Genomic DNA, 16,228 nt, shown 5'->3' with positions numbered 1-16,228 from the left:
ATTTCCTAAGCATAAGTAAATGAAGAGCGAGCTTCTTAAGTAAAGCTTCATAAGTAAACCGATGCTTCTGGCTGAGACAGGTTCCTTCCACATTCAGACCTGGACTAGGACTCTGGCTGCAGAAGAATCAACTGTGAGACACTTTGTATAGGTGGAAGGAAGCAGTGATTTACACCCAGAGAACCTGCAAGCTGGGTGAAGATACAAAACTGTAAAGTGTGATCACTGAAAGTCATCAGATGCTGAACCACCTGTGAAAAAAGTGCACACATGTGAGCTCATGGCCCAGCATAGGACTGTCCCAAAAATAGCAGCAAAGCAATGCATTTATAAATTCTCCTCTTGCATTTACACCTCAAAGTCATCACCGAGTCAATAAAATTCAGTATTTACTATGAGAACTAGAAAAGGTTTTCATAAAGCAGTTTCAAGCTGCAGTTTCACAAACAAGAGGCAGGAAGAAGAAACAGCAAGCAGAGTAAATCCGCATTCTCTTCTCCTCTGTGAGCCGCCACAGAGAGCAGGGTGCACAGCAAGTCTGTGACCACGTGTCTGTCCCAGCACTCAAGTGGAGTTACTGTCACTCTCAACAGAGGCCCTGGCTCCCATGGCCGCTGAGACTGCAACCAACCTCACAGGACCTCTGCTAAGAGCACACAGGTCCGTATCAAGAGGGCCCAAGAGGAACTGCTCAGTGCAGACACATAAGTGCCTGGACACTCAGTACAGATCAGCACAGATGTGTGTGTGAAAGGAGAAGCAGGGAGCGTCCCAAGGGGTACAGAGCTCACAGCACCCCGAGGGGGTGAGAGGCAGACTCATCTTGGCCCGGCACAATAACCAAAACAGGACCTTTTAGTGACAAGCGATGCTGAAAAGCAGCCTTGATGCTCCTACCCACTGGCCCAGAAACTGCAGGAAGGCCACTAAGCACACACAGCATGGGAGGTTCCACTCCACAGCAATGTGGCAAGCATGCGGCTCTAAGAAGACTGGACGTGGAAGCAGGTCAACAGCGACTTCTGTTAGAGCAGCCCAGGTCAGCCCGGGGATGGTCATCTGTGGCCACTAGCACAGTCATGCTGACCACACGCGGCTTGGGCCTCCACAGTCATTCAGTAACAGCAAACCCAGCCCCACCAGCCCCAGCACCTCCTGCTTCCCCCTCCCCTTCTCCCTTGAACTGAAGGAGTTCCCTGCTAGGTGCCTGTGCGTGTTCCATCACACACACCACCTGTGTGGATAAAACAAATAAAAATGTGTACACATTGCACATCCAAACTGGCGCACAGGAAATGAACGCCCCGTACACCTATGCACCTTCTGTAGCACTGTGCACACCAGGAACTGCACACAGCATGGTACGCAAACCAAACACCAACTTCAGATTCTTCCTGGGACTCCTGGGAGGTGCTTCTGTCAGTCAGGTGGTTTTTGTGTTTGTTGTTTTGAAAAGACCTTCACCAAGCCCACATCTGACAGAGGGCTGATCTCCAAAGTATATAAAGAACTCAAGAAACTAGACATCAACAAACCAAATAATTCAATTAAAAAATAGGGTATGGTGATATTTTATTTGTACTGAAATGTGATTGTATTTGTATGTTAATGAATAAAGTTGCCTGGGGGTCAGAGCTAATAGCAAGCCATAGCAGAAACTGGGTGGTGGTGCAGCCTTTAATCCCAGCTCTTGGGAGGCAGAGCTAGGCAGAACTCTTGTGTGTTCAAGGATACAGACAGCACTGGAGACACACGCCTTTAATCTCAATACCACAGAAGACCTGGAGGCCTGTATAAACAGGCAGTGACGAGGAGGTCATGTGGTTGGGTTTACAACCAATGAGAAGGCAGAAGAGAAAGTCAATAAAAAGACAGACACACAGGAAGTAGGTCTCTTACTGAGGGGAAGGACAGCAGTGGCAGTGAAGGGTAAGAAAGGGTTTTTAGTCTCAGCTCTCAGCTACTGCTCTGACCTCTTGGGCTTTTAACTCTGCATTTGGCTCTGTGTTTCTTATTTTAAAAAGACGGTTCATCTACAATAGAGTACAGATCTAAACAGAGAATTCTCAACAGAAGAATCTCAAATGACTGAGAAACACTTAAAGAATTGTTCAACATCCTTAGCCATCAGGGAAATGCATATCAAAACAACTCTGAGATTCCATCTTACACCCGTCAAAATGGCTAGGATCAAAAACACAAGGGACAGTTCATGCTGGAGAGGATGTGGAGCAAGAGGAACACTCCTCCATTGCTGGTGGGAGTGCAAACTTGTACTCTGGGAGTCCGTGTGGCGGGTTCTCAGAAATCTGGGAATCAACCTACCACAAGACCATATACCCAAAGAATGCTCAATCATACCACAAGGACACCTGCTCAACTATGTTCATAGCAGCTTTATTTGTAATAGCCAGAACCTGGAAACAACATAGACATACATCCCTCAACCAAGAAACAGATAAAGAAAACGTGGTACATTTTCTCAGCTGTTAAAACAAGGACACCAGGAAATTTGAAGGAAAATGGATGGAACTAGGAAAAAAAATCATCCTGAGTGAGGTAATCCAGACTGAGAAAGACAAACATCGTATATACTCACTCATAAGTGGTGAGTAACTCATAAAGAGTAACTATGCTACAATCCACAGACCCAAAGACTAGTTAACAAGAGAGTTCATGGGGGGACACTCAGGTCTCCTTGGGAAGAGGAAATAGAAGAGATTTCCTGAGTGGACTGAGGGCAGGTAGGGATGGGAACATGAGCAATTGGGGGGGGGGTCCTCATAAAGAGGGAGAGTGCTGAGAGAGACTGTTAGGAGGTGGGCATTTAGGAGTCAGGGAGAAGCCTGGTGCAGGTGAGTCTCCCAGGAATCTATGAGGAGGACCCCAGCTTAGACTCCTAGCAATAGTGGATAAGTAGCCTGAAGTGGCCATCTCCTGAGACCAGACTGGTGTCTAGCCCACTTGTCATCAGAGGAGCCATCCAGCCAATGGTGGAGGCAGATGCAGAGACCCACAGCCGAACTTTAGGTGGAATTCGGGAATCCTGGGGAGGAGAAAGGCGTGCAGAAGGCAGAGGGGTCAAGGGCACTACAGAAAGGCTCACACAATCAACTGACCTGAACTCACAGGAGCTCGCAGAGACTGAACTGACACCCAGGGAGCCTGCATGAGACTGACCTAGGCACTGTAAATGTATGTGACGGCGTGTAGAGCTTGGTCCTCCTGTGGGACTCCTAATAGCGGGAACACGGGCTGTCTCTGACTCTTTTACTGGCTTTTGGGACTCTACTTCTCATGCTGGGTCCCTTGTCCAGACTTAACACATGGGGAGGTGTTTAGTCTTCCTGCACCTTGATATGCCATGTTTTTTTTGTTGTTGTTGATACTCATGGGAGACCTGCTCTTTCCCGGATGGAGGCGGAAAAGGAGGGAATGGGAGGGGGAGAAGGACTGGGAGGGAGGATGAGAGGGGAGGTTGCAGTCCGGATGTAAAAATAGATGAATTAAAAAAAAAAAAATGAAACTGCCTCCCACCCAGTGAGTAAGCATCCTCCTCCATGGTCGCTGTTGAGATCTTGGCGTTCCCTCGATGATGGACCGTGATCGGGACAGTCACAACTGTGTGAGCTCAAAAGCCCTTTACCTCCTTTTGGTCTTGGTCTTTATCACAGCAACAGAAGGCAAACTAGGCCAGGGTCTGTCTTCAGTGAGGAGCTGTTGTGAAAAACAGGCTGTGCAGAGGCCAAAAGCATCACCACCAAATGTGACAAGAACATCTCCAAGTCACACCACAAGAGGGAGACAGTCGGTGGCTGCCATCCTTTCCCAGAGACTCAAAGCGGGTGAAGGAGAGAAAAGTCCTCTCAGAAGCAGCAGCCTTTGGCTTTTTTGTTTGCACACAGGCTGTAAATCAAACCAGAATGGAATGCAAAAGAAGGTTCAGCCAAGGGGATGGGCTCCGGCTTTTGTTCAGTGAGGACAGCCCTCATGGGAGTCCAGTCAGAGGAGCTTTCAAACAGGAAGTTTTGTTCTCAGAAAACTAAGCACCAACTATGCTACAAATCACAAAAGGAATCCCATCCCACAATTAGAACACCACGGAAACTACTAGAAGATACAATGCCAGAATGTAACTGTCATCCTAGTATTTTACCCTGCGTTGCTGGCACAAAGAAGCTGGATTTCTTTTTAAATGTTTTCACACATCACTCCTGGACGGCCAACATTTAGAATTAGACTGGCTCACTTTTCTCATAGTCAGCTCACATTAAGAAAATACTGTAGGCAGGCACTATTCCCAGGAGGCTACTCCCGTCTCACTGCCAAAGAGAGGACATTCATCCTAACACTAATGTGTAAAACTGTGGTATTTCTTGTATTTAAAAAAATTTGAAAATTTTCCAAACAAAGCAAGTTAGGTCTCAAAGCAAATTTGGCACAAACACTACGAATGAATTCAACTTGTCTCCTTGCAGAAACCGCTCCTGAAGAGGGTGTGCTGGGGAGCACACTCGGCCACACGTTTGGTAAAGGCTCTAGGACTGAGCCGTATCCCACCCCATACACACCTTTGATGAAGCCTGTACAACCTGAAACTGGCAGAGACACACACTCAGAGACCCAACGCAAACCGAGGAACTGAGCGTGGAGGGGAGCTGGCACCAACACCAACAACGCTGGCCTCCGAGAGCTTCCTCTGCCTGGCTCACACTCCACCCCAAGGTGCAACAGCAACCCCACATGCAAGGCATACCCTAGACAGCATGCTGTCAAGAGACGACATTAAGAACATCTGCGTCTATTTGAAAGTATATGCTGTGGTCAGGTCAGGAGGGCTCTGAGACACACACACACACTCCCCTAGTGGTACTCCTAGAACATCTGCATCTATTTGAAAGTATATGCCGAGGTCAGGTCAGGAGGGCTCTGAGACACACACCCCCACGCCCCCTACTGGCACTTCTTATGCAGGGTGAACTGAAAACTACCTGAGAAGTAAAAATGTCATGGGCGTTCCTACTCCATCTGTTCAAAGTAGAGGAGAGACAGCTACCGGACTCAAAAAGCAGGCCTAACGACTACCTCTCCAGAGCCAGCCTCTACTCCCAAGGGACCTTGCTTACAGCACGAGGGGCCCTCCCCCAACAGCCCCGCCTATGACATCGTTTTACTTCTTTTAATTTCACAAGAACATCTTAACCAAGTCCAACAAGAAAGCAAGATCAAACCCACACGCACACACAAAACCTGCTCTAAGTCCCTTGAAAATGAGCAGCAGTCTTGGTGAGGCCGCTTCCGGACACAAGGGTGACACGATGCAGGGGCATGACCAAGCGGTGCCTGCGTCAGGAAGCCCAGCACTGAGCCCATCAGCAAAGAGCACCTCTGCTGCATCCCACGTCCCTGACTGCAGGACGACTTCCACAGCCTTGACCTGCATGGCTCAATCCATCCCAAGACACAAACCACCGCGAAGCACCACGAAATGGGCTGAAGGCTGCTGCGCACTTGCAAGAGCACACGTCCCTGGACAACGTGTTAATCACAGAAACACGGGAAAATCAACACATTTTCATAGAACACATGGCAGAAAATGCCTGCCTGTGCCTAACTGGTAATAAATAAATAAGTCCATAGTAGTGAAAAAAAAATACAATCTAGCCCAGGCCATAAAAAAGCACAAATTAAAATATAAAGCATAATGGTAACAATAAAAGTGAACGGATGGCTACGGGGCACAGACCTGCAGACCTGGCTACTCAGAAGAGTGAGAGGCAAGCGGATTACTGGAGCTCAGGTTTCCCAGGATTGCCTAGGCAACATGTCCAGACTTTGTCTCAAAAAACAAGAGATAACAATTAACAGACCTTAGATGTTCTTCTTAGGGGCTGGAGAGATGGCTCAGAGGTTAAGAGCACTGGCAGCTCTTCCAGAGGTCCTGAGTTCAATTCCCAGGAACCACATGGAGGCTCACAACCATCTACATTGAGATCTGGTTCCCTCTTCTGGGGTGTAGTAATATATGCAGACAGAACATTGTATACATAATAAATAAATCTTTTTTTAAAAAAGAGGTTTTCCTTAGGAAACTATCTGGAAATATGATGGTGTAATGCAAAGCCAGTCTCTAATGACAGGGGCGCCTTTATCCAGCATCCCAATGTGCAGGAAAGAAGTTCATTCCACTGGCCTAAAGATGCCATCCAAGACCAGGATCTTTGCCTGTGCGCAATGGAGAACGGGCACTCGGCACCCTAGAACATTCACACCCTTCTGGCTCCTCCTCCCATGGTCCAGCTGAGCCACTCACCGCTTGGCTTGATCTCGCGCACGTAGTTGCTGGGGAACCAGCCAGTCCTGCCGCTGTGCGTGCCCTCCCACCAGCCTCCTTCCTCCACTCGAGTGACATGAATGACGTCGCCCTTCGTGAAGGAGAGCTCATCTTCATTGGTCTGCTGGAAGTTAAACTTGGCTCGTACTACCAGCTGGCTGTTGCTATTGTCAGTCATGTCCTAGAAGACAGGTGGGGAGGGGCGGGAGAGATGGCCGTGAAGTTCAGTCCATTTTCTTATAAAACGGTGACACTTCACAGAGACAGCCCAACATGATTACAAATGCTCCAAACATTCAAACAGCAGCACAGCACAGGCATGGCGGCACAAGCCTTTCATCCCAGCACAGAGGCAGAGAGAGAGGCAGAGGCAAGGGAGCAGAGGCAGGTGGACCTCTGCTGGTCTACACAGTGAGTTCCAGGCCAGCCAATGCTATGAAGACAGACCCTGTCTCAAAAAAAAACAAACACAGCAGTGAAGTGTCTTAAATACACAAACGTAAAGCTTCCCATCTCCCTGTGCACCCTGATCACAGCCCAGGAAGGCACTCCATACTACCTCTCCTACAGGGGCGCTCGCTCGCGCTCTCCGCCCCCTCTCGCCCTCCCTTCCTCTCTCCCTCCCCCTCCCTCTCCCTCTCATACACACACACACACACACACACACACACACACACACACACACACACACTCACACAAACACATCTGGATGCAATCAGTGTGCCTGTCTCTACCTTGAAAACTAATCTCTATACTGTGGACATGTTTCCAACTACATAATGCCACACTGTACACTTGTGCCGCTAATTTTTAGGTTATTCCCAATGTTTGTCTATGTATTGATGCAATGTTTCTCTTATCTTGCAAAGGCTCCACTGAAAAAATGGTCCTAAAATACGTGTAACACATTTAAACTCTAATAGATATTTCTAAACTGATCTCCAAAAAAGCTCTACACACTTACCCCAAGCAACATGTCCATCAGTATTTAAGAACCCTTATTTCATCAAACTTGTGCCTACTGGAAGATGCTAACAAGCATTCAGCCACAACAACAGGAAAACAATACCTCTCATTCTGGATGCTCAGTGCTCAGAGACCCCACTTCCAGTTCTGAGAAGCGTGAGAGACCTGCTGGGAGTTCTCTCTTCTCCATCCAGAGGCTCAGGAGAGGCTGGTAAGTATAAATCCAGCAAACAGCGACCCCCTCCCCAAGGACAACAACAAACAGTAGACAAGCCTCTCCCGCAGCCACAGAAACAAAGAGTCCATCTGCAAACCCTGCACTGGTGTTTCTAGGGACCAGATCCCACACAGCCACTCACTGCAGTGGGTGGCCTCAGGTCACCGGCATCTTGGGGTGAGGAATGCCCCAGAGCCACAGACCACCCGTGCTCTGCCCATGCCCGACATCCATGAAGACCACCTCCCCACTGCAGAGCAGCAGGCAGCCCCATCTGGGCACTGGGTGATTTGCAGCCCTGCGCCCCATCACAGAGACGGAAGACTGGCCCAGGACCCCCAGTGCTGACTCCTCTCCACGGTGTCAAAGACACAACAGAAGACGCCCCTCACTGCACAGGAGACTTCATTTCAATCAGGAACTTCTTGACAAGACAGAAAAGGGGGGTCAATGGAGGAAGCTAACACAGGAGACAGTACATGTCACTCTCAGATGCACCAAGTGGTTTGGAAAATGGTCCCAGGAGGATAAATACAATGTACTGAGGCAGCAGAGCCTCTTCCTTAGTACCTCACTAATAACACCAGTGTGAGTAAGCTGTGCCGTAACTTCCGACAGCACAGTCTGTCAACCCGGGACTGGACCAAAGCAGTATCAGGAGAGCACCAGAGAAGTCTGGGGTCCCTGGCTCCAAGAAAGGAGGAAATGCCCTAACAATCTAGTCATTCCTCGCAGAGATGAGGGGCGCCAGGAGCAATGCTTACACTACCTCTGACCCCAACCCTGAGAGCCACACTGAGAACTAGAGCCATACTTAACTATCAGTGGATGGACACTCAGACCCGGACATTCTAAAGTAGAGCTCAAAAGACGATGTGACAGCACATCTCACCTCCAAAGCCCACAACACGTGTGCATCCCCACATTCCTGACTTAACTTGCTGCTGCTGCTCCTCCGCTGAGAGGTGCCTCACAAAGCAGTATTTAAATGAGCTTTTTAAAACATGAGAGGGCCTGGTGACAGTGGCACACGCCTTTAATCCCAGCACTCTGTAGGCAAAGGCAGGTGGATCTCTATAAGTTCGAGGCCAGCCTGGTCTACAGAGTGAGTTCCAGGACAGCCAGGGCTACACAGAGAAAGTCTGTCTTGAAATATCTGATCGATAGATAGGTAGATGATAGATAGATGATAAGTAGATAGATGATAGAGAGAGACAGACAGACAAGAGGAATGTGTTAGAAATCCACACTTAGACCTCGAGTAAAGAGATGCCTGCTGTCCCCTTCCATGTAGCAATTTAGGTTTTTCTGAGAAGTTCTACATCTGCTCTAGGGGAATCGGGACTGCCACCCCCCACGAGCAGGGGCAGCTCCGCAGACGGCCCGCTGTCACCCTCTCCTGATGTCCTGTTCCTTCTCCTTACCCCACGCCAGCCTTTACTCACAGGCGGTGGTTCTCCGAGGAAGGCTGTCCTACCCTCAGTCCTGGGCTGCCAGGGTAAAGGCTCCGGCTCTGTGAAGCGCCTCACTTAGGAGGGCTTGGAAAGCAGGCTTTAGACTGGGAAGAGAAGAGCTGCCTTCGGTCTTCCGCTCTCAGGGAGCTGCACCCGCGGACACGTGCCCACCACCCCATCTCAAGCTGGTGGGATGGCAGTGGACCCCAGGAGAGGCGAGGATGGAAGTGCTCCTGAGTGAGTCAAATGAGCAGGTCCTTACAGAGATGGACAGGAAGGACCACGGTTTCCACGTGTTTTAACTCAACAAAGAAGCTGGAAGGTTTGCTAAAGTGAGTCTCAAGAAGGAGCTGATTGGATTGAGTTGTGTTTCATGAAGAGAACTAAGTTTGAGTAGCTTCACAGAAATGCTGAAAGCAGAAAGACATGGAAGGATACAGCTGACCACACTCATGAGCACTTCTGAGTGGTGTGAACCCTCAGTGCACTGCCTGTTCCACAACTTGGGTCCCACTCTGCAACTCCTGGCAGCAGGCTCTGCACCATCCCTGTCTAGTAGCTAGGTTTATGCACCTATGTACTGTTTATTCTCACACTCATGGACACAACAGGCCATTACCCTAGGGATGTGTCAAAGCATGTGCTTCTCTCTCTACATGAGCAGCTGCAGCCTTCAACATAAACCCGAATACAAGCTTCCCAAGCACTCATCTCGGGATCTGGGAGAATCTAGTGAGAAGCAAATGCCAGCACACACAGCAGGAGCCACCCAGGAAGGCCAGGAGCCCACAATGCTCCACATTCCATCTGCAGGGCACACGCATCCCCCAAGGGACATCTGCAGCCTCTCGTGTCCAAATGCCTTTGAATCAAAGTAAAACATCTTACTTACCAAGCTTCGGTACTGGCTCTGAAGCAATTTTGAAGTCCTACTGTGTGAAGACTGGGATCCCAGAGAATCAAAAGACTTTATCCGATGTGAAGAGGGCCGCGCACACACAGAGTCACTTCCGAGTCCGATGTCTGAAAAGGTCGTGTACACAGAAAGAAGAAGAAGTGCTGCAGACGCCTGACACCATGGACCCTCAACACACACTGGCTCTGAAACTGGGCCAGCATGGAGGGACACACCAAAAGCCCACAACAAAGCAGGCCATTTACACAGTAACAAAGAACAGATTCTCTGCCCCATAAATGATGCATTCATTCCCCAATTACCTCTCCAGGAACGATCTGGGGATGACTAACTTACCAGTTCTTCTCTAGGGTAATTCTCAAGTTTGCAAACTTGAGAATCTACTGGCAGAGCCTTTATAGTGTTGGTCTGGACTGCACAGTGCACACCATCACGGCACAGCCCACTAGGGACCAAACATCATCTGCAAGGCCTTACTACACAAGGGGCGTGGACACCAACATCGTGAGTCTATCACACCCTCTAAACCTCACCACGTACCAGTGAAGACAGACCCCAGTGCTCTGAACCAGCAGACCCCACTCCTGCTGTGAAGCCAGGGCTCGGGGAAGGGCAGGCTGCACACCACAACCACAGCACACACGTGACTGTATGGGGAGGGGCTCGGCACAGCCCCGTGCTGAAGGCTCCCAGCCTCCCAGACCACCCGCAGCAGAAGGACCAGCTAGATGTTCAAAGGCAGACACTTCTTTCTCAGCACAGGGTGGTCACTCTACTTGCTGACAGGACCAGACATGAGCCTGGACTCTCACCCTGAAGACACTCGATCAGTCTTACCTGCTGTCACTTTATTCAGTGTCACCAAGGAGCTGAGGACCTTGTTAAAGTTCTGCCCCTGATATAAATCATTTGCATCAAAAGTCTGAAAGAAGAAGAGGAAACAAAACAATTAGTGCCGTGCTATCCGCTGGCACGGGACAAATGAGGCTCTGCCAATGACACGTGGCCGCAAACAGTCAGCACACTTGATGGAAACACTCAAGAGCAGCACGGCCTCCGAGTGGGTCCCTGGGAGAGGAGCCCACGGGAGTTCCCTCGGGAGGCACTTCCACACAGGCAGCAAGCCTGGGAGGGGACCAGACCCAGCTCTGTGCCCTTCTCCACGGGTCAGGCAGAAGCCAGGTGTGAGCTGGGTCCACCAGCAAAGGTACTCAGTCAAGGCTCGTGGCGGGCTGTAATCCTCTCTCCTTCAACTGTGCAGAGTCCGCAGGACAAGACATGCCAAAGATGTTCTCTTCTGCTACATAAGGGAGGTAAACGAAAGGTACCTATCCAAGGTACCTGAGACACAGGAAAGCACAGATGACAGGGAACACATGGCAGATAAAGCAGATCCCAGGAGAGAGACAGGGTGGGGGCCTCTGGCCAGAGAGCTCTGAAGAACCTGGACTGTAGGCAACCCACTCTGATCCAGGGCCACCTACCCACTCTGACTCTGACTCAAGTCACACCCCAAGACTGAGCCAGGAGAGAAGACACATGAGCTGGCCTGGGTTCAGACAGCTGGGCTCCAAATGCATGTATGTGTACCTGTGAGTGTGCATGTGTGTGTTATGCGATGTACCGCCCACCTACATCTAGGAGAGAATGTGCAGAAAATCACCTGGTTAAACACATCTGGCTTTTGTTTGAAGGAGTGTATGCACACATGTACATGCTTACAGATAGGCTAACACATGCACAACTCTTTCCAAATAATCTCTAAAGACTATGTGTCACTTTTGATCACTAAATAACCTCTTCTACAACTAATTTTGATAACCCAATCATCCAGTATAGTATTCTAGAAAAAGTGAGACAAATCTAATTGGTACAAATTATAGAAAGAAAAGCTTAATGTCAAATGCCAAAAGCTAGATGCCAAAATACACACAAAATTAGCATCCTTTCTCTCCTTGAAGCAAAACAGAACAATCTTGATCCTCTGCCCTGGATAAGCACCTGCGGACTGGCCCCCCTCCTCCTCCTGCAGTCTCTCTGCCAGTGCCAGGAACTCCCCCTCCACCCCTTCCTGCCTTCCCACACCCCACCTCCTTCCTGCCGAGTCTCACTCATCTTACTTCCTGAAGCCCTGCCTGAGCCTTGCTGAGCTCCCAGAAATCCCAAGTACATTTATCCCGGGAAAAACCTCATGGCCGGCGGTGTAGATGTGTGCAGGCCATCCTAGGGCCTAAAGTCTGAAGAGGTCGATTACACATCTCCCACTGCCCAGCCAATGTATACTGGACCACGACTGAGTGGATTTGTGGGTCACCCATCCAGAGAGTCAGATGTACCTCAAGAAAGAGGCCGAGGGTCCAAACCGTTCAAAGGGGACATTGCTAAAGGCTCCTAAGCACCAAGCCAAAGCACAAAACCCCAAAAGCGACTGTCAATCAAAACTCCACTGGTTTCTCAGTAGGTCAGTCTTTCTCCGACCCCTCCCGGCAGAGCCCTCAGAACTTTCATGGGGTGCAATGCAATTCCTGTAACTTACAGAAAACCAGCCCAAACAGGAGTTCTTTCTAGGCTCACATCCCTGTTGAGATTTTTAAGGATCACAATAAGTTAGATTGCACCTTTTTAAAAAATAAAAGGTACTGTCCTGCCTAAGTCTTAGCTTCCTCGTGCTAACTGTGAAGTTTCCTTGATTATAAAATGTTGTAAGGGTGATCTGACCTTCAGCTCTAAGGTCTGGAAAATTCAAGCTAAGGTATTCCACAAGAAACACACAGACAAATGTCCACTAACCTTCATTATGGAGAGGCAGCAAGTCATAAACCCCAGAACAACAGGATGTGAAATATGGGAAGCTTCCTGTTATTCCAAGACTATATAGCTTTCCTACCCAGACACCACGGAGCATCTGACTGGCTGCAGCTGCCTGCCAATGAGCTTCGGTGTGAAATCAGAACGCAGTGAGCTTACTGCTGCCTTCCTCCACAGGAAACCCAACAATGAGCAAGACAGACTGCTTCCCCAAACAGCAATCAGCCAGCAAAAAGCCTGGCTAGATTCAGAGACCATTCGAACTAAAGGAACCAGAGAAGAGGCCTGGAACCTTCCCTGGAACACCTCCCAGCTAAGGCCATCAGTGATACACAGGACTGCTCCCCAGAACCACAAGGAATCTAGGACAGACTGCAGAGCCTGGCCTCCCCGGGCTTTGCCAAGCAGGTAACACTACAGGCTGGCAGGAAGGCAGGCTTTCACAGCACACAGGAGTAGGAGGTCACTGCCACATAGACCAGAGGGACACGTGTGCTTCAGCAGGTCTGCCTGCCCCTCTCCTGCCCTGACGTTCATCTACGCAGACACAGAAGCCTGTGACCCTGCTGGCCACATTCCCGGATGTGGCTAATTCTGATCTTCCAAGACTGCAATCTGGTCTAGATGCTATCTCCTGCCATACTTCCTCCACACCTCTAAAAGTGCTCTACTTGCACACAGTCCCTATTTTATGGTAATTTGTAATAGCCAAATGCAAGTTCAGGCTTAGCTCTTGTATGAACGCCTGAAACAGGAAGAATGTGGTACTCAACTGTCCGCAGTATCTGCCTGGCAAGCTGACATCACAGTGATCCTGTGAGCAGGCATGGACACGCCTGGTCACCTGTGTCCCCAAATATAGTACTTCTGACCAAACTGTAACACTGTCTCAATCCAGAGACCAGCAGGACAAACAGAAGCCTATGGAGCACAGCTGCTGGAGTTCTCGACACATCAGGACACAACTTTCTGACCTTCTGTACTTCTCTAACCTGGGCGGACTGCAGCAGCTCCCTGGAGAAGTCTGCATCCTGCAGGCATAGAAAACTGGTCACCCTACTGCCGGGCTGTGGCCCATCACATGGAGCGCAAGTTCCAGGAACCTCACTCAGGGAGTGTCAACAAGCCTCCGACCAGGCTCTTCAAATGGGAAGGAAGGGCCGGGCCAAGAGTGACACCTACCCTACTGCAGTAGGCAGAAGTGGTCAGGGAAGCCCTGGTGTGCGGCCTGGGTGGGAAAGTGATGCATCCACAAGGTCCTCAGCAAGGGGCCTCTTCCACCTCCAAACACAAGCCAGCCTTGAGGAGCACAGGCCACCCAGATCAAGAGCTTTACCACGGCAGCTCCTCCTCTCAGAACGCTGTGACGCAAACTAAAGGGGATGCTGAGCAAGCGCTGCCACACTCCCCAGCCAACAAGGGTCCCCTCCCACCCCAAATCCAAACCACGGTAAGTATAAACTGCTGGCAGCTAAGGCTTCACAGAAACCTCAAAAGAAAGAAGAGAAGATGCCAAAATGCATGCAAACTGGTGGCCAGAGAGCATATTCCTTCCCAGAGGGCCCCACTGTGCCCGCCCTCAGGAGGTGACAGGATCAGGCAGAAGGGGACTCTTCTACCCAGCCCGTAGGCCTCTACACTGTGTCGTCTCTGGACACCTGAGCACGCACACATTTCTACAACTAGTCTCTAAACTCAGGAACGCGAACAGCAAACATCTGCAGTGTTCTAATCTGTGTCCAGAAGCAGCTTGCTGCATGGATGTGGTTCCCAGCTGCCAGGTGGGAAGCCATCAAGATGCTGGCTGGAGTTGCAGGCATTTGGCAGCCTGAAGGCCTCCATGGGCTCAAACCCTGGTAACAAGGAAACACCACGGTAAGGCTGTTGGGAGGAGACCTGGACTCCCTGTGTCCTTACTCCAAAGACAAAGCTCCCTAGTGCAAGCACAAAGAAGAAGCCAGGGCCTACAACTTCAGGAACTGTACTCTTGCAAGCCATGTGTACTATGTATTATATATATATATATATATATATATTAGGAGTTATCAGTGTAGCTCACAGCAGCAGGCAGTAGAGCACCTCTCCTTGTTCAAGGAGAAAAGTGGCCACTGAGACGGAGGAAGAAGGGCCATGCCAGGAGCCAATCACCTGGACAGCATGTAATTTAGAACTCAGAAGATTCAGCACTAGTACCAAACACAAACAGCCCACCCAGACATTTCACTTGCTGATACCCGAGTTCCACCAACTGCTCCCACACCGGTGCCCAGCTGTCTCCTCAGATCAGAGCAGCCTGGCCACACAAGCACAAGCTCACTGGCCACCATAACTGACATGATCCACCTTGCAATACTGACCTAAAAGCAAAGCAGAGTGACTCACACACACGTGACATCCCTCGGCGGGTTACACCCACGGCGGGCGTGCCTGGGAAAGGTGTCTCTCCTCCCCATCTCACCTCCATCTCAACAGGAATGAAACACTGGTGCAGGAGACTGACCCCAACACCTTGACGTCAGCTCCACTACAAAGGGCTTCTGGGGAAGCTGTACTTCACAAACACACAGGCACGCACAAAATCATGACTCTTGGCAGATATTTCTGAAGTGTTGCTTGCAAAGTTTAAAAATACATTTTTGTCTTATCATACTGTCAAATGGAATCTGTGATTTCAGAACAAGAACGACAATGAATCTTAAGTAAGTGGTGCTATTTCAGTTTAGTGCAAACGGTCTATACTGTTAAGACAGTAAAATCCAGCCCTGGCTCCTCGTCTTCTTGGCTTCCACAGATTCTGAACTTGATTCCGCCTCCTCCTGCTCCCAGGACTAAAAACAGCTCCATAACAGGTCCTAGCAGTCACAGCACCTTCACCTGACACAACCCCAAACACGCCCCTTCCCTCTCAGATCAGAACCAGATCTTCTGGGTTTGCGGATCTCTTCTATCAACAACATGCAAACACTGTGGCAGGGAACACAGATCCACAGAGACATAATCAGTTATTGTTGGTAATTTCCAGGAGGGCCCACAGAGAGCAGAAGAGACGGCTGAGAACACAGTAACAGGGACAGCAGGGCAGGCATTTACACACTGCTGTAAGGACATCCTTCCCTAGCCTAGGAGAAACCTTCCTGAAGCACAGTGGGACGGGCAGCTCCCACCAGGGCAGAGTGGAAATAAACTCACTGAGGATCAATGTCACACTGATGAGTGCACAGCCCCGACCTCCCAGTTTAAACCATGTGCCAATTTTATCTTGCACACAGGGAAAGGAAGCCTTGATGAGCAGAAAGAAGCTGACTCAGACCATGTGGACTTTGCCCTTCACAGCACACTGCCAGCCAGAGGAGGAAAGCAGGGTGCAGTTCCATACAGGCATCCCGTACAGCCTCCCCCGGGGGGGGCCCCCCCCCGTCCTTAACCCCACTTGGCCAAGCATTGCTGCCTATCTAGAACATGAGCCCAACCACAGCAGGCCCTGGACAGGCCTGGCACCTGACTGGGCTAAACTTAAGGGAAGGGACAGCAGT

The 16,228-nt window shown here is 49.9% G+C and overlaps 1 protein-coding gene across 7 annotated transcripts in view; it reads right to left on the bottom strand.

Annotated features, from left to right (window-relative positions):
• Nucleotides 1–16,228, bottom strand: part of Arhgef7 (Rho guanine nucleotide exchange factor 7) — a 114,118-nt gene that overhangs the window by 46,810 nt on the left and 51,080 nt on the right. For 5 of the 7 annotated variants that reach the window (XM_028881303.2, XM_028881301.2, XM_028881304.2 and 2 more), the window contains 3 exons: nucleotides 10,725–10,809; nucleotides 9,864–9,994; nucleotides 6,314–6,515 (listed from right to left, as the gene is read on the bottom strand). In XM_028881303.2, coding sequence (XP_028737136.1) covers nucleotides 6,314–6,515; nucleotides 9,864–9,994; nucleotides 10,725–10,809 — 418 coding nt within the window. Of the gene's footprint in view, nucleotides 1–6,313; nucleotides 6,516–9,863; nucleotides 9,995–10,724; nucleotides 10,810–12,677; nucleotides 12,776–16,228 lie in introns of those variants that run through there. The other 2 variants (XM_028881306.2, XM_028881307.2) reach the window with 2 other exon arrangements.

Source organism: Peromyscus leucopus, chromosome 17 (assembly GCF_004664715.2).
Source record: "Peromyscus leucopus breed LL Stock chromosome 17, UCI_PerLeu_2.1, whole genome shotgun sequence".
NCBI lineage: Eukaryota > Metazoa > Chordata > Mammalia > Rodentia > Cricetidae > Peromyscus > Peromyscus leucopus.
Note: the sequence above shows the minus strand (reverse complement) of the source record. Positions and strands in the feature narration are given on the sequence as shown.